General features: G+C 44.1%; 1 protein-coding gene across 1 annotated transcript in view; it reads right to left on the reverse strand.

The window, feature by feature from the left end:
* The window catches only part of RPL3 (ribosomal protein L3), a 234,604-nt gene extending 210,995 nt beyond the window's left edge, over window positions 1-23,609 (reverse strand). Inside the window, exon 1 of the mRNA XM_066320061.1 lies at window positions 23,604-23,609. Coding sequence (XP_066176158.1) covers window positions 23,604-23,606 — 3 coding nt within the window. The 5' untranslated portion in view covers window positions 23,607-23,609. The remainder of the gene's footprint in view (window positions 1-23,603) is intronic.
* Window positions 23,610-24,151: the final 542 nt, after the last annotated feature.

The raw sequence follows: 24,151 nt of genomic DNA on the forward strand, positions 1-24,151 counted from the left end.
GACTCTTTGCTGAAATTGCTTGGACAAGAGGCTTCTTTTGAGGCAGTAGATTTTCTAATGAAAGCTGAGACAGCCAGTTGTAATGCTTGTGTGAGAATTGCAAGTCCAGGTGTTGGTGGGAAAGTGCTCTTGCTCTGCCTGTGGAGCAGTTGGTCTGCTGTTACCTCCATACTTACAGATGTCACTCTGAAGCAATTGCTGATGTGAGTGTGCTCAAGCTTTTTCATAAAATCACAGAATGGCTTGGCTTGGAAGGGACCTTAAAGAACGTTTAGTTCCAACCTGCCTGTCATGTGCATGGACACCTTTCACCAGCCCAGGTTGCTCAGAGCCACATCCAGCCTGGCTTTGAGCCCTTCCAGGAATCAGGCATCCACCAGTTCTTTGGACAACCTGTGCCAGTGTCTTTTCACTACCGTCATAGTACAGACTTTCTTCTATTACCTAATCTAAATCTACCTTCTTTTAGTTTGCAGCCATTCACCCTTGTACAGACACTACATGCCCTTGTAAAAAGTCCACCTCCAGCTCTCTTGTAAGCCTCCTCTCAGGTACTGAAAGGCTGCAGTGAGATCTCCCCAGAGCCTTCTTCATGCTGAGCAACCCCAGCTCTCTCAGCCTTTGCTAACAGGAGAGATGCTCCAGCCCTCTGATCACCTTTGTGTCTCTCCTCTGGACTCATGCCAACAGGTCCATGTTCCAGTGTTGGGAGGCCCAGGGCTGGACACAGAACTCCAAGGAGTTTCTCACAAGAGCAGGGCAGAGGAGGACAATCACCTTCCTTGATGTGAATTTTTCTCTGTTTGTATCCTACCTGGAAATAAAGCGCAATTTTTTGCTACCCCCCATGCATCACTGCATAGTCATTTTTAGAAAAGCAAAGTGGATCTGTTAGGTGAAACATGCCTTTTCAGCTTTGGCATTATTGTAGTCTAGGTGCTGCTCCAAAGCAAGCTCTTAAGAGGAGCTCACAGCCATCTGTTTGATATTTATGAGATTGTAATTTTAGATCAGGGAGTTTATTATTCTGTATTAAAAGGTAAGCATAAGATAAACTAAGGTAAAGGGCATAAAACCTTTCAGCCAGTTAAATCTTTCTCTCTGTCTCTGCTATATAATACTATGTTTGAAAGCAAGGTTACAAAACACCTGGATGTGTTTTCTGTTAGCTCCATGTCAAGATTGCAATCCAAATCCAACTGGCTGCTGCTCTGCAAGGGAACAAAATGTCTTCTGAAACTTTGGAGGCTTTTTGGGAGCAGGGAGGGAAAGGGATATATGGTGTTGGCATTCCAGCTGACTTACTTAAATTAAAGTTTACAGCTAGCCTGTTGTCTTGGTTTGGGAAGACAGGTATCTGCCAGGGAAAGCTGGAGTTTCCCTTGGAATGGAGTATGTAAACCCCCTCCCGCCAAATTATTATTGTTTTGCAATTAAAGGCTTTCAGGCAAAGATTTGGAAATAGGAATAACAGTTCTTTACTAGGAATATTAAGAATACAAATGTGGCAGTACAAAAGACAAAACCAAAAACAACCCCCAAACGAACAAACAAAAATCCTAGAAACTCTGATAGACTCAGAAATACGACCTGACGCCCTATTGGTCAGGGTGTTGGAAGCAGTCCAGAGTAAGTCCTCCTGGAGTGGCAGATGAAGTTCTGTTGGAGCAGAGATGATCCTGTAGAAAGGGTCCAGTGATGGTGAGATGGCTCCAGTCTTCCTTGAAGAATCCAGTGGAAAACAGAATACCTGCTGTTCGTGAGTCTCAGTTTTATCTAGGTAGGAATGCTTGGCTCCTCCCACTGGGTGGAGCATCTCACAATGGGTGATGTAGCATTACCAGTCATGTGGTGAGCTGTAACAGCCCATTAACAGAAGATATCCCCCGGAGGGAGGATGGGTCATGGAAGAGATAAGGAACATTGTTCCACATGGTTTGAACAGCTGCCCATCAACAGAAGGCACCTTCCCCCTGGAGTTATGAGGAATGGGTTATACAAGAGATAAAGAAAACATCTCCCCAAATGGTTACAACAGATGGAAAAATAGAATAAACATTTTTTTTGATTACATAATCCAAGACACCTGTTGACCAGTGTGTTTTACTGTTTTACATCCTTCAAACCAGCACTTTTCTGGAGCAGTTTTAGTTTTTAATAGTAGACTTGCATTTTTTTCATTCACTTTTTGTCACACTCACAAATCTTTGCGGATTAGATTCTGGTATGGCTGTTTTGCCAGTAGCCTTTATTTTCTTTTAAGCTATCTTTGTTTACTGCAAGTCAAATTTTCTATATATGGAGGATGATTCTGAGCTTAGCTGTTGCTTGGCTCCTAGCTGGGCATAGGTAAAAAATTCTCCTCTGTGTTATCTGGCTGTATTTCATCAGGAGCTTGTGTGTGTGTGTGTTTGTCCTTAGTTGGGCTTTTGGAATGAGGAGGAATTGTGATTTATGTGCAAAGATGAATTATTTGCCCTGCAGAGAATAGCATGAAGGAATGTCCCTATTGTTTTCTGAACCAAAGTGCTGCCGGATGCTCCCAGCAGATGTGAAATGTATGCTTAAAGGTTTGCATATAAATATACACCCATTCATATTAGTTTTTCTGTGCACACATAACTGTGAAATAAGGTTGCTTTCCTGTATACATGCAAACCCTGCACACAAGTTTATCATGTGGAAGATGCAGCTCTTCAGCTGGTTTCTTGCATGGATGAGTGCAGCTGTGATTGGCCCATAGCTTATGTATTTTGTGTGTGGGTTACTTGAGTTGAACATACAGCAAGACTCAAAAGCCCATACATGACTATTGCAGCACCAGAGAGCACCTGTTAGCTGAGATTCTCGGCATTTAATGAGACATGTGAGTGGCTGCCCAGTTTTTCCTCATAATCCTCTCCCCCTCAACAAGTAAAGATTCAGCACCTCTTAGGACCAGAAAATTTTTGCCACCCTGTAGTTTGAAGAGACATAGAAAAGTGAAGCATGATAAGTGAAAGCCACTGAGATTTGTTACCGTGGCAGAATACTTTAACATCTGTGACCTTCATCTCAAAAGGTAGGGTAGAGTGACCTTGGAAAACAGCAGAAATCTTGTCCTGGGAAACCTGTGAAATGGTTTGGAGTTGAGCTCTTGTGTGGCTTGCTGAAAGTTGTGTCATCCCATGAATCTCAGCTATGGAAAGCAAATGCGTTTTTTCTATTATAAGAGTGCTTTTAATGCATTTACTAGTTAATGCGTGTGTATTTGTAGGAAAGCTTGTCTGTAGTGTGCTCTTCACCACATGTTATGTTCATGGCAGAATCCAGGAGAAGTGGGATGAAACAGGGAGAATTAGGCCTTGCTCTCTACTTGTTCCTTTAATAGATTACCCTAATTAGAAATGCATTATTTAATAATTAAAATGCACTAATTTGTAATTCTGTAATGATCCAAGTAGTTAGTCTTTGTAGGACCTGAAGAGGAGATTTCAAGCCAGTTAGAGAGCTCTCATAAGACATCCAAACAACGTACATTATCATTAATTTAAGATTAATCTTTGCTTTTTGCCAAAATGCTTGTATGTACCTCCAAAATATATAATATATAATATATATTATATAATATATAATATATAATATATAATATATAATATATAATATGTAATATATAATATATATTCTCTTGTGTCTTTTGGGAACTTGGCTTTTCTCTTCTCTTCAGCAGTGGGTTTTCTCAGGCAGTGTTCACACTTTCAGTAACAGCCATAAATGGCTTTACAGGAAGCTTTCCTTTTTCTACAACTCTTCAGACTTTCTCTACTACTACAGTTTTTGCTTGCTGGTAGAAATATAATTTTTAGCTCTGTCTCCTTAAGGAAAGTGCCTAGGTGTTTGACCCATTCATCTCTTGAATCCCTCAGTCCTACTTGAGCCCCTCTTGGCGAGAAGCAGAGGCATCAAAGCAAAGCTACTGCAGGGAGGTCACATGGATTAGAAGACCATGCAAAGGTCTTTGCAGCAGGAATCCTGCCGTGTGCACTCAGTTTATCAGACAGCAGGGACCTGCCTGAATATGGCTGTTCAGCCTTGGAACAGATGCATGCAAAGGAGCCCCTGCTCCCTGCAGAGCTCCCGTGCCTTGGGAGTCTGCTACTCATCTGCTTTAATGTCAGCAGAGGGGAAATGCTCATCCCTCAGCTACCCATGCAGCTTGGAAGATGAATATTTGTCCACAACAGAAGTGAGAGTTTCTTCAAATTTATTTTTAAAAACTACTTTTCCTGGAGGCTCTGCTTCTGAAATGGATCTGACAGCTGACCTCCAGCCTGAAGGCTGCTTCCACCTCCTCTTCCTCCTGCTTGGAGTTTGTTTTCCAACCCCATCTGAGTGACTCAGTGGTGATTACCCTCCATGTTAATGCGGTTTATGAAGGGAGGGCAATTCCACAGAGGCTCCCTGTGTTTCTCTGCAGGGCCTTGCAGACAGCCATGCTGTACCAGAAGTGACCTGCAGCCCATATCCCCATGTCTGGCACTGCAGTGACGCAGGTGTCCAGATACAACACATTAATCTGTGTGCACTGTATGGAAAGTTGTCACCAAGTGCTACAGCTATTTTTTTTCCCTCTGTGACCAGGGTGGAAATAGCTATTTGGACTTGTACTTTGAACCCTGAAAAAGCAGCATGCCTTGCCTTACCATTTCTGAGCATTTTCTTTAGATATGCTCTTAACTTTTGATGATCAATGCTGCTCAGAGCACCAGTGTCTGGCATAACAATGAGTTCTGGCTCCGTTCAGCAGTAGTTGCAATCACAGAATCATAGAATATCCTGAGCTGGAAGGAACCCACAAGGATTGTGGAACTCCAGCTCCTGAAGCAGTTTGTACTGTGGTCACCACAGTTACCAAAACACGTGGATCACTGTCCCAGTGCTGCCCAAGCGTGTAGGAAGTTTTGTCTATAGCTGTATTGTAATTTTGAGAAAGCGTTTCTTGTGTATGAGCATTGATGATGTAACTGACTAAATGCTAAGCGTTTTCTAGTTTTATTTTCCTGTTAGTGTAAAGCTTGTTTCAGCTGCAGCAGAGGATCTTTATTTGGCTATGATGAGCTGTGGAGTTGGCCTTTGGTACTTCTAGTTTGATGATCTGTGATTGCTTTAGTTTTCTGTATCTTTCAGCTCTGGGGATTTCTTTGTCTCTTTTCTGAACGATGTCACCTGGAATAGCTGCTTCTGCTGTCTCGATCCTAAATTTGCATTTAATTGTAAAATGAATTTGCATTTCACAGATATTTTTTCAAAATCTCTGCGGCTTGGGTTAAGGTTAAATCAGTTTTGCACGTAAGGCTGTGACTTGCTCAGTCCTTTTGTATTCGGTGTATGAGCCTAATCTCTTCACTAAAGAACCATATTTCCTCAGACTGACATATATGAGCTTTAAGTCTTTCATATGCATCTACTGATTCATCTTACCATTGATGAAAGAATAAAGGAGGTAGGTCCCCCACTAGTACCTCTCAGCACAAAAGAGGCTCCTTGCCCTGACATCTGTCTGTGCCCTGTGCCTTGTTTTGTCATCCTCCCCTTCATCAAAGCCGTGTGTGCCTGCTTTGCTGGGAGCTGGCTGCAAGGAGAGATTGCATTGCCTGCTCTTAAAGGTTGCAGAGGAACACTCACCCCCTCTGCTCCAATTTCATATTGCTGCTGAGATTTGCTCGGTGGTTTGTGGTGGAGGGAATGCATCATCTCTTTTTTTCCTTTGTGTAGCATCTGGGATATGGGCCCTGACTACACCAGGGCATGTAAGCACTGCCGTAGTGCAGACAATTAGTAGTGCTAATTGCAAGGTCTCAGGCAGCAGAGGAACACTTTGGAGCTGGATGGTTGAGCAAAGAAAGGCATTTTGTGCAACAAGAAGTGTGTAGAAACTGTGAGTCTATCCTGGCTACCATCAGCACAGCTTTTTTGTGGTGGTACCAGCTTCTCTTTAATCTTGAGTGGGCTCTTGGAACTTCTGACCTGTGACTTGGGAGGAGCAAATTTATTTTAGCCTGCTCATAGTCATTGCTATGTGCTACCCCCAAAACTGGTGCTCTCCTCTCCTCATCAGGTTGTCTCCAAACGAGGTTTGCACCTCTTGCAGGGGGCAGCCCAGGGCTGTAGAGGGGCTGCTGGTCTCCTGATGTGAGCCCATCTATATAGGACAGGCTCCTCTCTTAGAAAAAAAATTATAAGTTAAATTTAAAAAAAATAGACATTTTAGGAGACAGAAAAGCAAAAGTATTTTGGCCGAGGGTGCTTGGCATTAGGCCAGCCAGCAGCACACTCACTTCTTCAAAATTCTTGCTTTTAAGGATTAACCTTTTACATATGCATCTTTGCAGACATTCTTTTGAGTCCAGATGTCCTATCCTTTTAGTTTTTGGCCCCCCTTCCTTCAAAACTTGCTCCATTGTGCTAAATTAGCATTTTACTAGATAAAAGTCCTGGTTGGTGCCTGGTAGCTTTTCTGATACCAGAAGATCAATGAACTCTGTCTTGTAGCCTTTGTTTCACCACTGTCTTGATCTTATCAATTTCAGGAATGCAGAAGGATCTTCTCCCTCTGTATCTTCTGGTTTGGTCAGTTTAGATATTACAAAGAGAAAAAAACATAGTCTTTTTACTGTTACAATTAGAAAAATACATCCATCGCCTTTCTAAACTCTATTAATAAAGCATAATACAGTACAATTGCACATATAGTATTCATTTTAATATTTGTGAAAAGCCAACTTTATAATATGCATTTATAACAAGTTGTTTACATTTTTTTCCCCTTTCAGTCTGTGTCCTCTTTTAAAAGGAGGTAAAAAAAAAGTCCTCATAAAATCTTTGCTCATGATTGACAGAGCTGCCTTGACACTGAGGCACAGAGGCCTGATTGAAGGCAGGGGAAAAACAAATGGTGTTCTGGTTAATCAGAGAAAATTATTTTCTTTTCCTTCATTTAATAAGCCCGTGTGAAATGAAAAGGGGGAAAGGTAAAATAGAGGAGTTTGAATTCTGCACTAGGGAGGATCTTGGTGTGTTCTGTCCCTGTGCACAGTGTGTAATTATACCCAAAATAGAGCAGTGAACTGAGGGAGGGAGGTGGGCTAGAGGACCAAGCAGGGAGGGGGCAGAGTTACTCACTTCAGAAGCACTATCCAAAAATAAGTCTCTATTTCTTCCCTGCTTTGTTTGATAAATGGGCTTGGTCTCATTAATACCATTTCTGGTTTGCTCTCTTTCCATCTTCCATCTGCCCCCATTCTTTCTGCTCTGTCACCATGGGATGTGATGTCCCAGCTCATCCTGGATGTGCTGTGCCAGAGATGCACCTGCAGTGGAGGAGATTGACAGCTGTCTGGGAAGCACTGGGGAGTGATGGCTCCAGGAATACAATCTGTGTTGATTGTAGCTCGTAGCTTTCTCTAATGTGCCTTCTAATCAGCTCTGTGGGTTTGGCTTTGTATTGTATCCCTTGTCCCCCAGACTGGAGCCTTTTCCTCTTGGTCCAAATATATTCCTGTAACTCTTCTTTGATCCACTGTGCCCCCGTGACTTTTACCAGATTTACATACTTTGCTTCTGTGCCTTATTTAGCTTTGATTTTTCTCCATGTCTGTCCTTTTCCTTTGTTCTATTTACACATCCTCCTGCTTCTTCTATCTCATTTTCCTTCCATTTATGCTCTCTGCTTTATTTTTCTGTCATTGCATTGCGTTTTTCTAGGGCATCACAGTTACAATGTAGCCACGAGGTAAAGGCCAACGGGCTTGCGAAGGAAACTGCTTTGCAAGAAAGTGAGAAATTCAGGTTAATTGGATGCAATCAGGTCAAAATTTAGTTAATCTTTGAGTGGGTGGGTGTGTTAGCACAAGGCTGTGTATGCATTCCCAGTCTAGGGGCTGATTCAGGCATATTTGTTTCCAACTTTGTATGAATATGCACATTCCCTCAGACGCTGGGAGAGTGATGTGCGTCTGGGGAAAACGACAGCAATACAAAAGTGACATCTCTTCATGTCGTAGCAGAGAGACTTCTTCCTTCTCTGGCAAGAGAACAAGGCTGTCAAATCATAGAGTAAGGGTAGCTGTAGAGCTGTAATACAGTAAACAAGAGTGAAAGGTCAAATAGTGCATCTGTCCTCGGGAAAGGATGCTTTCTTTAGAGGGCAGAGGGACATTGCCTTTGTGTAGGATGAAGAGAGGGAAGATTTCCTCAGATATATCTATTGATTTGTGTGTGTGAGAGAGATTAAGGAATAGGTTTAGTTTTTCAGAGCTGTCCTATTTTATTTAGCTCTTGAGATGTCCACTACATTTGAATGTCTGGATGGGATTAAAAGCTAAGGACATTGGTGCTGTAGTTTTGAGTGCAACTAAAAAAAAATTGAATCCTTCGGACTAGAAGGGTGCTCAATGTGTCCCTCAGAAGTCCAATCTCCTACTTAAAGCAAGACCAGCATTGAACTTAGGCTGGGCTGCCCAGGGCTTTGTCCAATTGGGTTTGAAAACCTCAGAGTGTGGAGTCTGCACTACCCCTTTGGGAAATGGCTGCAATAGCTGCACTAAGTAGGGAAGACTCTTTTGTTTCTATTTTATTAAAAACTATTGTTTCCTTTTATCCTTCTATGTACTACAGTAAAAAAGCCTGGCTCCATCTCATCTTTGTACTGGCTAGAGGGCTGTTAGTTCTCTCGAATCTCTTCAGACTGAAGAAGCCCCAGTCTCTCAGCCTCTCCTTGCAGGGCAAGTCCTTCAGCCTGCTGAGGCCCTTGGTGGCCTAGACTGAACCTGATCCAGTTTGTCACCATCTTTCTTGTGCTGACAGGTCCAGAGCTGATCCATGTGGGGTCTAGCACGTGTTCAGTACAAAGGGAAATGAATGGTTTCCTTAACCTACTGGTGAAAGTCCTGCGAATACAGTCTTATATGCTCTTTGTTAGCTGCCACTGCTGCTGGGCAGAACACCTGAACCTTTCCTTGCTTTAAAGCAAGCTGTCTGATGTGGCCAGTGTGGCACCTGAGTGGGAATTGCCCTGCTTGATAGCTGACTGTCCCCTATCTGGGCCCTAAGGGAAAAGGATACGGCTCATCACTTCTGCTATGAATTTGGCACGTGGGAGAGACAGTCTGCTGGGAGTGATAAGGGCTCTGAAGGTAAGGTGGAGCTGCTGACCTTGTCATCAGAAATAAAGGGATGATTTCATACTGGGTGGAAGCTATTGCATAGGAAACTGCTGCTTCTATAAGAAAAAAAAACAAAACATGCCTCTTTTAGGGAGAAGCAAACAAAACCATTCACTTCTCTTACTGGTTTCGAAACAGTTACATTATGGCTACTATCATTTGGTAACACTAAATCAGACCAATTAGAAGAAAATCTCATTGAGTTTCTATGGACAGATATTCCTGTGGCTGAACACGTGCTGCCAGGCACTGCTAAAACACTGGAATCTTGTTTAGGTCTGCAGGGTAACTGTCATATTGTCCATCTGTCACACGGGAGGGCACTTTAAATAACTTCCTCCTGCAGTCTTAGGCCTCGCTGAGTGTGGTTAAGGGCAGAGAGCATGCCTGCAAAAGTAGTGCTCCACTGATTCAGGCTCTGATGTGTACTTTAGATTCCGAGTCCCATTGTGGTGTGATGGATCTTAGCACTTCACACAGCGGACGTTTGTTCTCATGCAAGCATGTATCCTCACCTGCATGGCTTGGTATGGCCACTGAGCTGCAGGTTCACAGAAATACAGCCTGTTCAAAAGCTCTTTCACTTCCAGTGCTTGTTTTGACTGTGTGACTGTGGGCTAGAATCATTCACTTGTACATCTTTGCATCTCAGTAGCTGAAATATCATATCAACAGACGCTGCTGAAGCATTTTCAATATTCAGAAATACGGTAGAAAATCAGCGAAAGGAATAACAGATAATTTGTAGGGAGAAGCCATTCAGAACTGTAAGCTGAGTCTCCTTTCTTTTGAATTTTGTTATTAATTGTTTATGACTAGGGTCTTAGAGGGATGCTAGAAAATGGAGATACAGGAAACTTCTAGGAAGCTGGAAAGAGTGCACTGTCCTGATGTAACCTCAAATTTAATAAAAACCTTGTTTCAAACATATGCTCTGTCCACACTTGGGGGAATCTTCAGTGGAGCCAAGGACTTAATGTTGTAAGAGGAAAGGCCCCAGTAATGAATGAGCTGGTCCAAGCAGTGGCCCATGAGCAATGAGCATTCGTGTGATTTCCCATGTGATTTCAAGTGATTTCTATGTCAGAGCAGGATTTGGAGGATGAGAGAGCTGCTGCACAAGTCATGGCTTCAGGCTGGGATGGGAGGTGGGGTAGGGAGAATTAGACACCCTCTGTCAGCAATGTGAGGCTCATGGTGGCTCTTGGCTGTCTGATGTGGCTGGTTGCCATAGGAGCTTGGAGGTTGTCCATCTCCACTTCGCAAAGGAGATACCCACTCCATGTGCCCTTGGTGCCCAGTCTGGAGACTCCCATATCCAGGATTGAGGTGCCTGTGTGTCAAGGTGGGAGCTAAGATTTCGTCCTTGAGGAGTGAAGCCCTGGTACTTTCTGTGCCCCCTTGTAGGGCCCTTAAGCCCTCAAGTGTCAGATGACTGAAGAGATGGGGTCTCCATGGCTTGCATCATGAAGCCAATTTCATTAAACACAAGGCTTGTTTAAATACCTTCCAAGCACGAGCTAAAAATGACTACTTGCTTAAACAATAACAACCATAATGATAATATCTGTGTTTCTTGGTGACATTGCTTAACTATGGGCTAGCACAGACTTGTACAGGCCTGTACTGTCTTGCATACAGACATAGGCACTAATCTCTTCCTCCTTCAGGGTCCTGCCTTGACTTGTGTTGTGGTTTAAAAACAAACCAAGTAAGAGGCTCTAAGTCAGAAATAAAATTTAATGAGAAAAAAAGGAAAATAAAATAGAATAAAATAAAATAAATACAAAAAGAAAAAACCAGTGACAGAGTCAGAATACAACCTGATCAGGGTGATGGAAGCAGTCCAGACGAGGTGGTCTTCCTGAAGCAGTGATCTCGTAGAAAGGTCTGGTAGCTCCAATCCTCTGGGAATCCAGTGGGTGAGGGCTGCTTCTACTGTCCCAAATCCCAGCTTATATCCAGGTGAGAATGCTTGGCTCTTCCCCGTGGGCGGAGCATCTCACAATGGGATGATGAGTCATGGAAGAGCTCCTTGATGGCCCATTAAATCTCTGAGTCATGCAAAAGGCATTGATGGGCCATTAACTGAAGATGGTGATAGAATACATCCTAAACTACAACCCAGGACAACTTGCCAGGGCTTGCAGCCCTCTAGCACATCTCCTTCTGTCATGAGTTCAGCAGTACTTTGAGTCCTGCTCCTCAGCTGTTTCCCCACACCCAAAGAAGGTGGCAAAGCACTCAGGCAGAAAGATGGATGTGATGCTGTATCAATGAGGGTCTCTGTACCTTTTATCCTGTAGCTGTGCAAAGGCAGCTCACAGGTCCTCAGCTGAAACATTTTCAAACATCTTTATCTGTAGCCTGCGAAATGCTCGTGATTAGTTTTAATTCCAGCTATTTTCAGCTATTAAAGTGCTGCTTTCCTTGCGCGGCCTTGTGCTTTTAATTAGCCAAAGCAAACCCACGTGCTACAAAACCCTTTCCTTCATCCAGAAGGAGGAGAGTTTTATAATTTTTGCCACAGCTTCTCTTTCAGACACACAAAACATGATCCAGTAGCTGGGCAGCCCTCCGAGCTGCCAGGAGCCTGCACTGCTGCAGACTGTTTCCCTGGCTTAGGAAGAGAGGGATGGAAGACCCCTTTTGCTCCATGGATCTGTTCCTTGGCGCTCATCCCCAGGGCCTGACGTGTCCCCTGGGCTGCTGAGTGGCATGTGCAGTGCCACCTCACTGCTCTACTCTAGGTGCCCTCAGAGACCCCCACCAGCTATTCCTGCAGGCACCCTCTCTCCCTCCTTTCTCCTCTGCTTTAAGCACGGATTTTCAGATAAGTGACACAATATCATCTTATTTTGTGGGCTATCTACTGTGCTAGCTGTATGCTCTGAACACAATAGCACAAATTACTTCACGTAACAGAAGTAGGGAATTCAATAATACCAACCGTAGAGGGAAGGGAGAAGTGAACCACTGAAAAACACAGGAGATGTTTCCAGCTATGAGCTTTAATATACAGAGCAGTTAAATTCAATGCAAGATTGATTTTTGTGGGCCAGTCAGGAAACAACTGAAACACCTTGATAAAGAGTGACATGTGGGGAAATCCAGATATCTCTTTTTCTTGAAATGCAGTGGAGAAGACAGGGGCACAGCAAATGGCTTTGGGATAGATCAGTACTCACTCTGCATGAGCTGTTGGTGTATCTCCTCCTAAATTGCAGACTGGGATCGTGGTCCCAGCTTTAGTTTACTCACCCTCCCCGTTTCATTTTTTTTTTCCATTTCCCCCCCTCTTTGAGATGGTGATCAGCATTGCATATAATAATTTGAGTGTGATTCCAGCCCTGAATTATAGAGGGCTCAGCACAGTCTTTGTATTGCTTCATCCTGTTCCTCCTGTGTTCTGACATCATGGTTGTTTTATATTTTTTTTTTTTTTTTTTTTTTTTTTTTTTTTGCCACAGCTGCACAGTAAGCTGAGCTCAGCATTCAGCTGTTCCTATTGCTATTCCTTTCTTCAGTAAGAGAGTTATTTCATACACTTGAAAGATGTGTGACTAATATGCAGTTTTCTCTTCTTTAGAGGTATTATTTGCATTTAGCAACATTGAATGTAACTTATTATCACAGTCTATTTGCTTAGGTCTCACTCAGGTTCTTCCCTATTCCTTTTGGTCTTGGCTACCTCAAATAACTTGATGTTGTCTTCAATTTTGGCACTTGCTGCGTGTTCTGATTTCCAGCTAAGTGTGTTTAATTAAAATGTGACACAGACTAGAAACGAGTCTTTATCTCTCACAAAATTCACTGCCATAGTAAGGATTTTAACACTGATGCAGTACAAACATTGACCAATTTTATTCATTCACTGGCTTGTCATGTTTGAAAAATTCAGAGGGTGGTAAGACAAAACTTTTAAAAGGGGAAGTTTGAACTAGGTTCTCCTTAATGAATTGGAGATTAATGACTCTATTCAAGAGCAAGAAAGAGGACAGCTTTTCCTTTCACAACATGAACAATAAGAGTGATATTGGGGGCATGGTTGAGTGAAATGGGACTTGAGGCGAAATAGGGAAATGGGTCAGGATAAGAGGAAATGAAAGTGTGGATGAAGGTTGCAGTGAAGGCAGACTCAGGAAAACTGTAGTGATGATTAACTAGGCTTCTCCCTGGATAACTGTTCCCATCTGTACATCTGAAAGTCATCCAGAGGTAGAGCACATGTTTGGAGAGTCCAACAGGTAGTAAAGGTAAGTAAATTATGTATGAAATTACAAATCAAAGTATCAGAAAAAAAGTTCATTGCAATTTTGAACTGTTAATGTTATTACTACTAGTACTTTTAGCTCTGTTTCCCAAGGAAATGCAGGTGATCAATGCCCCCTGTAAGAGCCTTTTGGTTGATTTCAAAACCAACCAAACTGATTGATCCAACCAAGGGTGGATGGAGGAGAGCAGTCCTACTAATGTCCTAACCCAAGGAAGGATGGGCCAAGCAGAGATGTCGTCTGTTCTGCTTGATCCACTCTCTGCTGAGAGGCAATGACCTGTGCAGGCAGCCTGCTGTGCCAGACAGCTGAACAGGAGCTGCTGTGGGGGCTTCCATCACCTGCCCTGCTGGGAGGGCACTTTGTGCTGAGCAGAGTTGCACTGGTGGGAACATGTGATGGACCCATGTTGCATCGTGTGGCAGCGGTGTTCATGGTGTCCAGGGAGCTTACAGCCGCCAGCAGGGAAATAGATGGGACAAGTCTCTTCTGTGAAGCAGGAGAATCCATTTATTCCCCCCACCCCGGGCCAGGGAGGGGGTGAAGATGAAACAAGCCAAGGCCCAGGGGGAGAACCCCACCCCTTTAGTGGAGGGTCTGGGGACGGGGCAAAGGGCAGGTGAGGGCAGAGACCTGAAGCCAATGGGACACACCAAGGGGGAAGTGCCACAAGGGCAAGGTCATTGAGGGGAGGAGCAGAACCCACCCAACCACTGTGCTCAGAGCACACTGGAAGCATCCCCTCAGGCAGGAGGGGTAGCTGGGGTCTGTCTTGCCAAGGCCAGACCCTGGGGATTACAGTGAGTGGCTGAAAGGACTCCACAGACCTAGGTATGTGGCAAACTCTTGAACAGATGTTGGGAACATAGGGAAGAAAAAAAACCAAGATGTGATGCAGAGTGCATAGAGTTGTAGGAGAATTTGACCTGAGATTGTGCTGCTAGGTGGGCAAACACAGAGAGGATGAAGACACTAGATTCATGAGCAGCAGAACTAAGGATGCTTCATGTTTGTGTCTCAGCTGGTAGGAAGGGTCATCCTGCGGAGCACGGACACAGAGACCTGCTCCTGAAAAGGGGATTTCTAGAGGTTAGGGACAAAAATTGCAAAAGCTTAAATTCTGTTGTTCAGAGCACCTTGCTATCACTGTTGTTGTGTGGGAGAATCAGAAACTGGCTGTGGTAGACCTTGTGTAAACACAGGAAGAGAAAACAGTCCTTGCTTTAAAGAGTTTGTTTAGGTGCACAGCAAGAAATCACATTGTAGAGCTGGCATGTAGTCCTCCTTTTTCCTGTGTGATTGCAGTTGTTACATGTTGAGTACTGTAGGTTCTGGGAGGGATTTTGGGAAGAGCAAAATAGGAAAGGCAGTGGAAGACAAAACAAGGCAAGTGCCAAAGGATCTGGACAGAATTTTTTTTTTCTTTCATAGCAGGAAAGAATTAAAAGTTCTGATTATTGTTCAGCTTAGCAACAAGCCAAGGGGAAGCCTGGAAGGAATTTATAACAATAGGAACAGTTTCTGTCTCAGAGATGAGTAGGTATTGACTTCAAGGCTGTAGAAATGCTGGAGGCTTTTAGAGGAGGAAAGGGACAAAATATTTTGAGTGTTCAAAGGAGCTTTGTGCACGTGAAGGTGTTAGGCTGATGAATTCCTGGTTGTGGCTTGTGGCACTTGCAACCCAACTCAAAGGCACTGGAAACCGTGCTGCTAGGATGCTTCAAGGGAAAGGGCCTGGCTGCTGCAGGTCTCTGACACTGCTGACTTGCATCTCAGTGCTGAGATGAGCTCAGCTGGTTAGCACACGGTACTAATATCAACAAGGTGATGGGTTTGATCCCAGGATGGGCCACTCACTCAAGGGTTGGACTTGGTCTGTGTGCGTCCCTTCCTGCTCAGAATGTTCTGTGATTTCTAGGGACAGAAGCATCAGCTCAAGCCCAAAATTAAGAGGAAATTGCCAGGCAGTCAGACTGGAAGCTCTATCACTCTTTCTGTGGCTCTAGCCCAACCCCACAAGCAGGTGTATGACAAATGAGGCGAAGCTGGGCAGGAACAAGGGACACACCAGTGGTGAATTCCAGGAGGATGGAGGAGCTCAGCACATAAAGCTGTGCTAAGGTCAAAGAAATGAGCCAAGATAAAAGCTCATGGTTTGCTTTGCAGAAGATGAGATCATTAGCTATCCCAGGCAGTTTCCAGTGCTCTGACTCTGTCAGAGCCTGATCTAAAAACAGGCTGGGTTTATGCTGTGTATAAAAATGAGAGGCGGCATTTCCCTCCCCCCCTCTGCTTTCCTGAGAAGAGGGAAGGATGCAAAGTGAGAATATGTGAGGAAAAAGGTGGAAATGTGCAGGAATAAAAGTAGTGACATCTAGCAAGGTGGCAGGACAGTGATGGAGGAGAAGAAATTCGGAATTTTTACAGTGAGGCAGGGAAGTAGCTGAGGGGTGGAAGAAGTGGGAAGTGATGCAAGAGGGAAAAAGAGATGAGGAATACCCTGAGGGATGTGAGAAGGAATAAATAATATCCTGAGAGCAGTGAAAAGCAGCAGCAGGCAGAGAGCGACATTATTGAGATTTAGACTAATCTTACATTGAAAGGAAGCTACTCATAATACATGTGTGTATACTTCAGTCCTGCATGCACACACCTTTTCAATGATAAGGAAATTACTATCAAATTAATTAGGAATTGGGACCATTGTTCTCATTGTCTGGCAATCCATAAAAAAAGATGGTCAAGTGCCATGACTGAAAAGGAGCTGGAAGCTCAGAGAAAACTTGGGCATTTGGCAGACGGGCTAACTGAGCTAGATAAAGCAATGCAAAAAAGAATTGGCTGGCAAAGCAATCTACTTATCCTGAAACTGGCTTGTGTCACTTCAGCAGTTCTCAGTGCAATACCATCTTGTAGCTGCATTTTTCTTGGACTCAGAGCTAAGCAAACATTCCCCTGCCTGTTTATCTTACAAAAGAAGCTGATGGGGAGAGGGATAAGGATGCTGGGCATGTGTGGTGCTGGATTAAGTCTGATATGCTGGTCTGGCCTCTCTGTGACAGTGACTGGTGGGGAAGGTGACAAGTGCCTGACTGGTGTCTGAAAGATGTTTCTACCTTCTGGGCTGTTAGCTAGCATGCGAATCACAGCAGTTGTACAAATGCAAACAATTGTTTCTATAAATAGAAAATGGGATGTTAAGCAGGGTTTGCTTAGCCAGATTTGTGAAGGTCTGACTCAAAATGATGAGAGGAAACTGATCCTGGAAGTGGAAAAATATTCAAATGAGCATCACAGAAGTTAATGCTGATGCCCACTTTATCTGCTGCAACTCATAGCTGCCCTTTACTTGCTTCATTTTCTGGCTCAGATGTTGCTTTTCTGCATATGACTCCAATATGCCTAGGCACTTCAAAAAATCAAGCAGTAAATGTGATTGCCTTGATTATAAATATCATCCAGCTTGGATGAAAGAAAAAGAGCTGACCTGGTGTAGTATATAACTGCTGGTGATTAACCACAGCAGGGAGCACCTCACTCCAGGTGAGGTGTCCAGAGCTTGCCGCAGGCAAGTGTGGATTTATCCCCTGTCTATGGGTTAGAGATGGGTGTAAGTGATGGGGCTTTGAGTCTCTAGTAATGATAACTCTGCATATGGATTTATTTTCCTATGAATTGATTGGTTCTGTATTGAGTGATGTGGGGATCCTGGTCTTGCTGCTTTCTCTGTTGCAGAGTTCTGCTGCTTAATCATATATTGAAATTGGGAGGAGAGGAGTGAGAGCAGAGCAGTATTTCATTTCTGCCAGGTTGGATTTGCCATCTTCGAATGACTGTGTATCCTTCTGGCCCTGGGCTGGGAGCACAGAATTTTGCCAGTTATTGGTTTTATTATTTTATGCACTTCTATAATTTTTTTCTGTTCAGATGAGATCAGGATCAAAAGGTATGGTTGGAGTTGCCTTATCAGGCACCCTGCAATCCTGAGCCCCTGTGCTAAGTCCAGAATGAGCTGCCAAAAATGTACTCTCACACATCAGAGGCTGTGAAATATTTTCGTGTGCTTTACAGCAGATGTAAGACCAACTCTCCGACAGTAATATACTGTGGTGACAGCCCTGCCTGGCAGGAATCAAGTGTATTGCTAATGCAGTTGGTGCTTGTAGTAGGGAAGAGGATTTCCTTGGTAAAAGGGAGAAGAAACCGACCTAAAGTTTCCCCTCTTTGGAGACAACGGTGTTCCCAGGCTGTCCATCACTTCTGCCACTTTTCTCTGAACCCTCTCAGATCCTGCAAAGACTGCTGCAACCTGAGATAGCCAGTCCTGCTTATTATCTGTGCCCCTCCTTCTTCTGCCCCTTTTGTAGCTGGGCACATTTTCTGATGACACTGCGCTTGGCTGGGCAGTGCTGAGCTGAGTGCAGGGACTCCAGCTCCTATGCATAGGCTGCTGCCTCTCAAAATCCTGGGAGAGATCGTGGAGCAGCTTTAATGTGGGTTTTCCAGGATAATCAGTTTGTTTTAATTGACAGTGTCACTTATCATTGTGTTGGCCATCTGCCTTGCTTTGGTTAAGTCTCAATCCAACACCCAAGAATTCTCTCTGCTCCTGAGAGGCTGTTTTGAACTCCCCAAAATAACCTGTATCCTCTGCAGACTCTGTGACCCCACCATGAGCTCTCTTCCCACATCATTTATATATTATTTAAACCATCTGCACAGCACTTGCTTCCTTTACACTGAATTAATGTCCTTCTGAATGACTCCCATTGTGCTTTGAACAGTCTTTTAAACCTAGTGTCATTTGTGTATCTCTTCATTCACTACCTCCTCCTAGGACACTGGACTTAATTACATTGTGAACCCTATTACTTAAGGGCTTAGGTATTGTCACCTCTTGATTTAGTTCCTGCATGTTGCTGAAAATTAAGTCAGGAGTTGCTGCTTTTGCTTGTGGGTGCTTGAATTAGCTGTTTCAAGAAGCAATTGTTTAAAGAGTGGTCAAGCAGTAGTGTTTTTTGTGCCAGCTCACAGGTGAATTCCCTTATCTCAATCTTCTGTAAGCTGTGTGTTCTTTCAAAACTGTAAACCCAGCTGCCTTTAGCTACAGTCCAGATGATAGACGTGCAGTTATGTGATTTTAAATGTATTGCAACTCCTGGGGTTGTGAATTCATGCAGAGTTGATGGTGTGATCTTCTGCACATATTTTTCCCCCTTAAGAGTTTTAAGGTTTTCTGAATTAACTCCACTGAGGTATTGAAAAGACTGCATTATTCCTTCAAGCCTTTTGGCTTGAACCCACTTTTCTGTATAACTTGCTTCGAGGTATTATAACATCTCATTTGCTTTTTAGTGTTCCACCAAGTTTCTGTCATTCATAGTGCATTAGTCATCATCCATTGCCAGGATATCCAGTTCACCTTAAAATCAGCCTGTTTTGAGATGTTTAAAGCTAGACTTGAAGGTGAGAGAGGGGACTGGGGAAAAAAAAAAAAAAAAAAAGGTAGAAGTGCTAATGTCAAATCTTCCTCCCTTATTTAAGTCTGGGTAAGGTGTTACATGATTGCTTCTTCCTGCTTCTGTCTCTGACAATGCAAGAGCTGCTGGGGGAACGTGATTGATTTCTGGGCTTGGATTTGCTGACTAAACGGTTTGTTTCTTTATCTGTTGGAATGAAAACAAGCAAATTGGAGTCAGCAGGTGAGAAAGGACTGTCAGTAATTTCCCTTACTTCACCCTGCTGTGTAAACCTGATGGGTTTAAGGAGTTGAGGGCTATGGGGCTTCGTTCTGTGTCCCTACTACCATAAGATACTGTGCTGGGATCAGGGCTGCCAGCTCCAGGGTGTGGAAAATGAATGCAATCTCCTCTCCCACCTCACCACTGCCCTTCAGGATTGGCCCTTCACTGAAGGGGCAGGGTGGGCACTGCAAAGCAGCCAAGCCCAGTTTGGGAAAGAGATCCTGGGGAATCAGGTAGCATCCTCTGAGGCGGGGCATATGCCATAGGCTCTGAGAGCTGTTTTATGATTATGCCAATCATAGATTATGCTAACCCTTTGCTGTAGGGCTGTGCAGGGAAGAGGCTGAGGGGACCTCCCACAGATTAATCTGGTTAAACCGTCCTTCACAGGGTGGATAATCCCTGTGTCAGCACTGGTGAGTTCAGACCCACTGATGAAAGCTACTCTGCAGCCAGCTGGGAGCTGGATAAATCGAGCAGATACTGCTGAAGACAATGGCTTTCAGCACTCTGTATAAACATTTGAAAGTGTAAAAAAAAAAAAAAGCCCAGTGGAGAAAAAGGGGGCAACATTGGATGTTTCAAACTATCCAGACATGCACAGTGTCTCAGACAAACACTAGGGACAGCGTGACGGTTCCCAGTGGTGCTTCTGGAGAATTTTGCCCTGGAACTGGGTTCAGTTGGAAACTGCTGATTCAGTGAAGTCAGCACAAATTTATTGTCACCCTTCTGCCTCCTGGAAATGATGTGCATCTTTTAATTAGTTCAACACATTTCCTTTGGCTTTATATGTTAGCGTAGAAGTCAACATAGCAATAGTGATAGTCAAAACCCTTAGGTCAAAACAAACATACTTCAAACAAGGCAAAGCAAAATGCATTATTGAATACATTGTTCAGGCCATTGCAAATTAAGATGACACAGGCTTATGGCCCATGACGTTTGACTTCCAACAACCTATTAGGAATCTGTAGTCTTAATGTCTAAACAAATGCTCAGTAAGACTCAGTTTGCTTCTCTTATTTTTAACCGAGTTCAGTTTTAATAAAGGCTGTGGGGCTGACAGCTCTGAAAAACCAGCCTTAATGCATTTCTGCAGCTCACATCTTTAAAGCTTGATGTGTCCTGGCAACTCCTCCCCCGTTTCTGAAGATATCTTTTATCTATTTTTTTTTTTTTTCCTTTCAAAGCTTCTAATGTTTCCTAGGTAGATGTGAACTACATCTATCAAATCCCCAGTTTAGCTGCAAGGTGGATGGTGGGGTCTGCAATGCAGCCCATGTGATTTCCCACACATGGCTGGCTCCAAGCCCACCCCTTGTGCAGGCTTGGGGGGTTTGTACCATGCTCAGGTTGCCTTTGACAGCCTATCCAGACTGCACAAATGAGAATAGGCACTGCAGGGCTGAGAGAGCAGTGCCTGGGCTGGCACAGGAACTTACTGCAGCCACCAGGGGTTACAGGATGGGTAAAGATGAAGCCTAGAGGGGATAAGTGGCTTTTGGATCCCTATGCAACCCACCTGTCCAAGACATGTGATATGCTTCCAGGTGGTTTTGGATAGGAGTCTGCTTCTGAGCTCACCTCAGACAGTCACAACCCTGCAGAAAAAAAAAAAGGAAAGGATGAGTACCCACAGCTTCCTGTTTGTCCTCCTGCCATCCCTGCGAGAGCAGAGAAGGCAGAGGAGTGAGTGTTCCTAGTTGTCCTTGCTCTTTTGTTGGCTGCTGTTTCTCAGAATGGGTGTGCAAGCAAGGGTTTGTGTTGGGAACCAGGCAGGAGACAGGGCTATTGCCTTCCCCCTTCATCACAGCATGGAGGAAGGACTGAGAGAAAGGACCAAACATGCCAGGGGTCCTTGCTCAGCATAAGCAAAGGAATATCTCACCAGGGATCATGGCAGCATGAGCCTTGCTCCCATAGAGCAGAGCCTGTAGTACCCCTATTCCTGCCTCCTCCCTGATGCCAGAGTAATGTGGGGCAGCTGGGGGGAACCAGGATACAAACTCCCTTCCAGAACTGGAGTGCTGTGAGGAGAGAAACAAGTAATGGAAATTGAAATGCAAATTCGTTTTCTGAGTGTAGAAAAGGGCCCCATAAATCAGGAGTGACAAGAACACAAAGACACCATCAGGATGCATTTGCACAATCAAGGGATGTTTCATATAGCTGAGAGAACCAAGGCACAACCTCCAGTCCTGAAATAAACCAAATCCATTTTTTTCTCATCAGTGAAGCAGTCTCTGAAATTCACTGTTTGAAGAGCAACAGAAAAACAGAAAGGAGATTTGAGTTAATTTTTACTCAGATGAGGCATGTTTTCTAAACCAGACAGGAAAATATTTGTTTTAAAGGGTCGGCAAAGAATAAGCCATTCCTCTCTCCCTACACATCCAGCAACATCATAGGGATCTGCATTTTTTTATCTAGATTTGTCATCATCAAATAAATAGTACAGCTGTTGAGAACCGTGATGATGTAATTGTTTAGTCTAGAAACAGAGTAACCTCACGGCAAAAAAAGAGAGCAGGAATGCTTGAACAGAGAACTTGTCCACAGAACACTAGAAAAAGGAGTCTGGAGAGCTTTTTCCAAGGCTTGAACCTAAAACTGTAGCTAAATGTTTCACTAATTTGTGTGTAAGGTGAGGCAAGCTGGAGGTGCTGCTATAGGAAGAGGTGGAAGTTTTAATCTGAAATCAGAAGTGACAGAGCTGAGTGATTGAATTTGGTCAAGCAAGCCCTGCCCTGGATTTTTGCTTTACTCTTCATCATTCTGTCACAAGTCCCAAATCCATCTGTCTTTTGCTGTAGTAACTGATAAAACCCCAGTCTCATTATCTTCCATGTTAGACTCGAGACCAGTCTTTCAGGCTTACTAACTGGCTTTCCTGACAGACAGTGTGTTCTTGGCATCTCTCTACTTCCACTTATATATTCCTGAGGGGCCTAGCTCCCAGGGGTGAGATATCTTTATTCCAGCCTTGCTGTGAGGAAGTTTTTTGTGCAGTTTTCAGTGTATTAAAACCAGGCTGAGTCTGCCCAGTGCTATCTCTGCATCGCAGAAAACGTGATTAGGTATGTGCAAGTGGTCTCATAAATCAACTGTAAAAGATCTGTACTCTGCTTTTGACTGCAATTGTGTGGTCCTGTCCCACAGGTAGCGTTGGGTCACCCTGGCAAGACTGAAGCAGTTGCCATCTTCTGTTCCCCTTGTTTAAGGCCAGATTGGATGAGGCCCTGAACAATCTGATCTAGTGGGTGGTATCCCTGCCCACACTGGTTGGAACTAGAGGATTTTAAGGTCCCTTCCAAACTAACTGTATGATTCTACTCTGAGATGCTGAACGGCTGTAGAGCTGCACAAACTGATGCTGTTACAGGCTATTCCTGCCCAATGTACAAATATAGGATCCTTCTGAAAAGCCACTGCGCGGTGAGCACTGGAGTTGTCCCAGTTTGTATTTTCCTCAGCTGAGCCATTGTCCTCTGCTATTCCAGCTGTAGAACAGGGATTAGGCAGAGAGGCTTTACTGATGTGTTTTGTACTGGGTTAAAACTTACAATTGAGTTATGCAGGTTCTGTGTTAAAACATTTCCATTACACCACCACATGCACTAAAGCACTTCAGAAAGCGGCAGCGTTGTGAAGGGCTTGGGGAATTCAGATCTGCTTTCCTGCAGCTGTTTTTCTATCCCTGCCAGGGTTAGGTGCATAATGTGCCATTAGTTTCCATCTGCTAGGGCTGGAAAAAAAACATCTCTGTTTCTAAAAGATAGCCCATGATAAACTCCCCCAATGCTAACTGCTTTTTTTTTATTATTTTTTACTTTTTTGAGCCATTTCATGACTAGAAGGGAAGCAGGAGAATTGCTAGAATGTGGGAGGCTCCTTCCTGTGGAAGGGTGACTCTCCCTGGATCAGGTACAAAACTGGTGTGTTTCCACAGGAATGCCATGTGTTTCATGGGTTCCTGCTTCTCGGGGAGTTTTCCTCACCCGAGATTTAGATTGTTTAAAGTCCTTGGCCCTCTAAAAGCCCCGTGTCGCGTTGGTATAAAAAAGCAGAGTCCTCAAGGTCTGTTTTCAGGTTTCTCGTGATGTTTATTATTTGGTATCTCAGAATTTTCTCTGCTCCCAGCCGAGGTCCAGACAGCAGCTGGGACACGAGGTGACTGCCCCCGATGGGATGTTCCCTTACATTTATACAGATAACTGCCTGTTGGTTATTTACTATTTTGTCCCAATGCCCAGTGCCCACGCTAAAGGTGTCATTTCTACTTTGCTCCAATCCACTCTGACTACTTTGTGCCATCACCACCCCAAAAGATGGAGGATGAGGAAGAAGGAGAAGTACATGAGGTACCACCCAAATTCCACCATCTTGTCCCCATTTACCTCTATTCTATAAACTCTAAAACTACTGAATTTTGTATCTTCTACTGTGCTAAACTGCTGTTTTCACATCCCGGTGGTTTGCAATTCCTCTCTCTGTGTCAGAAGCCTCTCCCATGGATTAAAATCAAACCTGGTGTTTTCCTGGGCTTTGTGCCAAGGTCTCCAAGCCCCTTGAAGACCACATCCCCTGTCCAGGGCTCAAATTCCCTTCCTCGGGTCCCAGGCCATCCAAGGGGATGTCCTGGACTCCAATTGCTGCTCTCCTCTGCCCTGGTTGCTTTATCCTAGTCTTGTGCTGTGTCTCACCAGCCTGCTGGTGGAACTGTCAAGAGAACTCTGGGGTGTGAAATGAGAAGCAAAACCTCACCCAGAGAGTGGACACACTCTTTTCACACACTTTTCAGCCTGGCTGAAAAGGGAATGTTATGCTACTCTTGCCCCAAACAAGCAAACAAACCTGTGCTTGCATATCCACGCTGCTCCCTCTTGATGTAAAATGTACAAAAATAAGCACGGATTCCCAGTTGATT

This window comes from Sylvia atricapilla, chromosome 5 (genome assembly GCF_009819655.1).
Source record: "Sylvia atricapilla isolate bSylAtr1 chromosome 5, bSylAtr1.pri, whole genome shotgun sequence".
In the NCBI taxonomy this organism is placed as follows: domain Eukaryota; kingdom Metazoa; phylum Chordata; class Aves; order Passeriformes; family Sylviidae; genus Sylvia; species Sylvia atricapilla.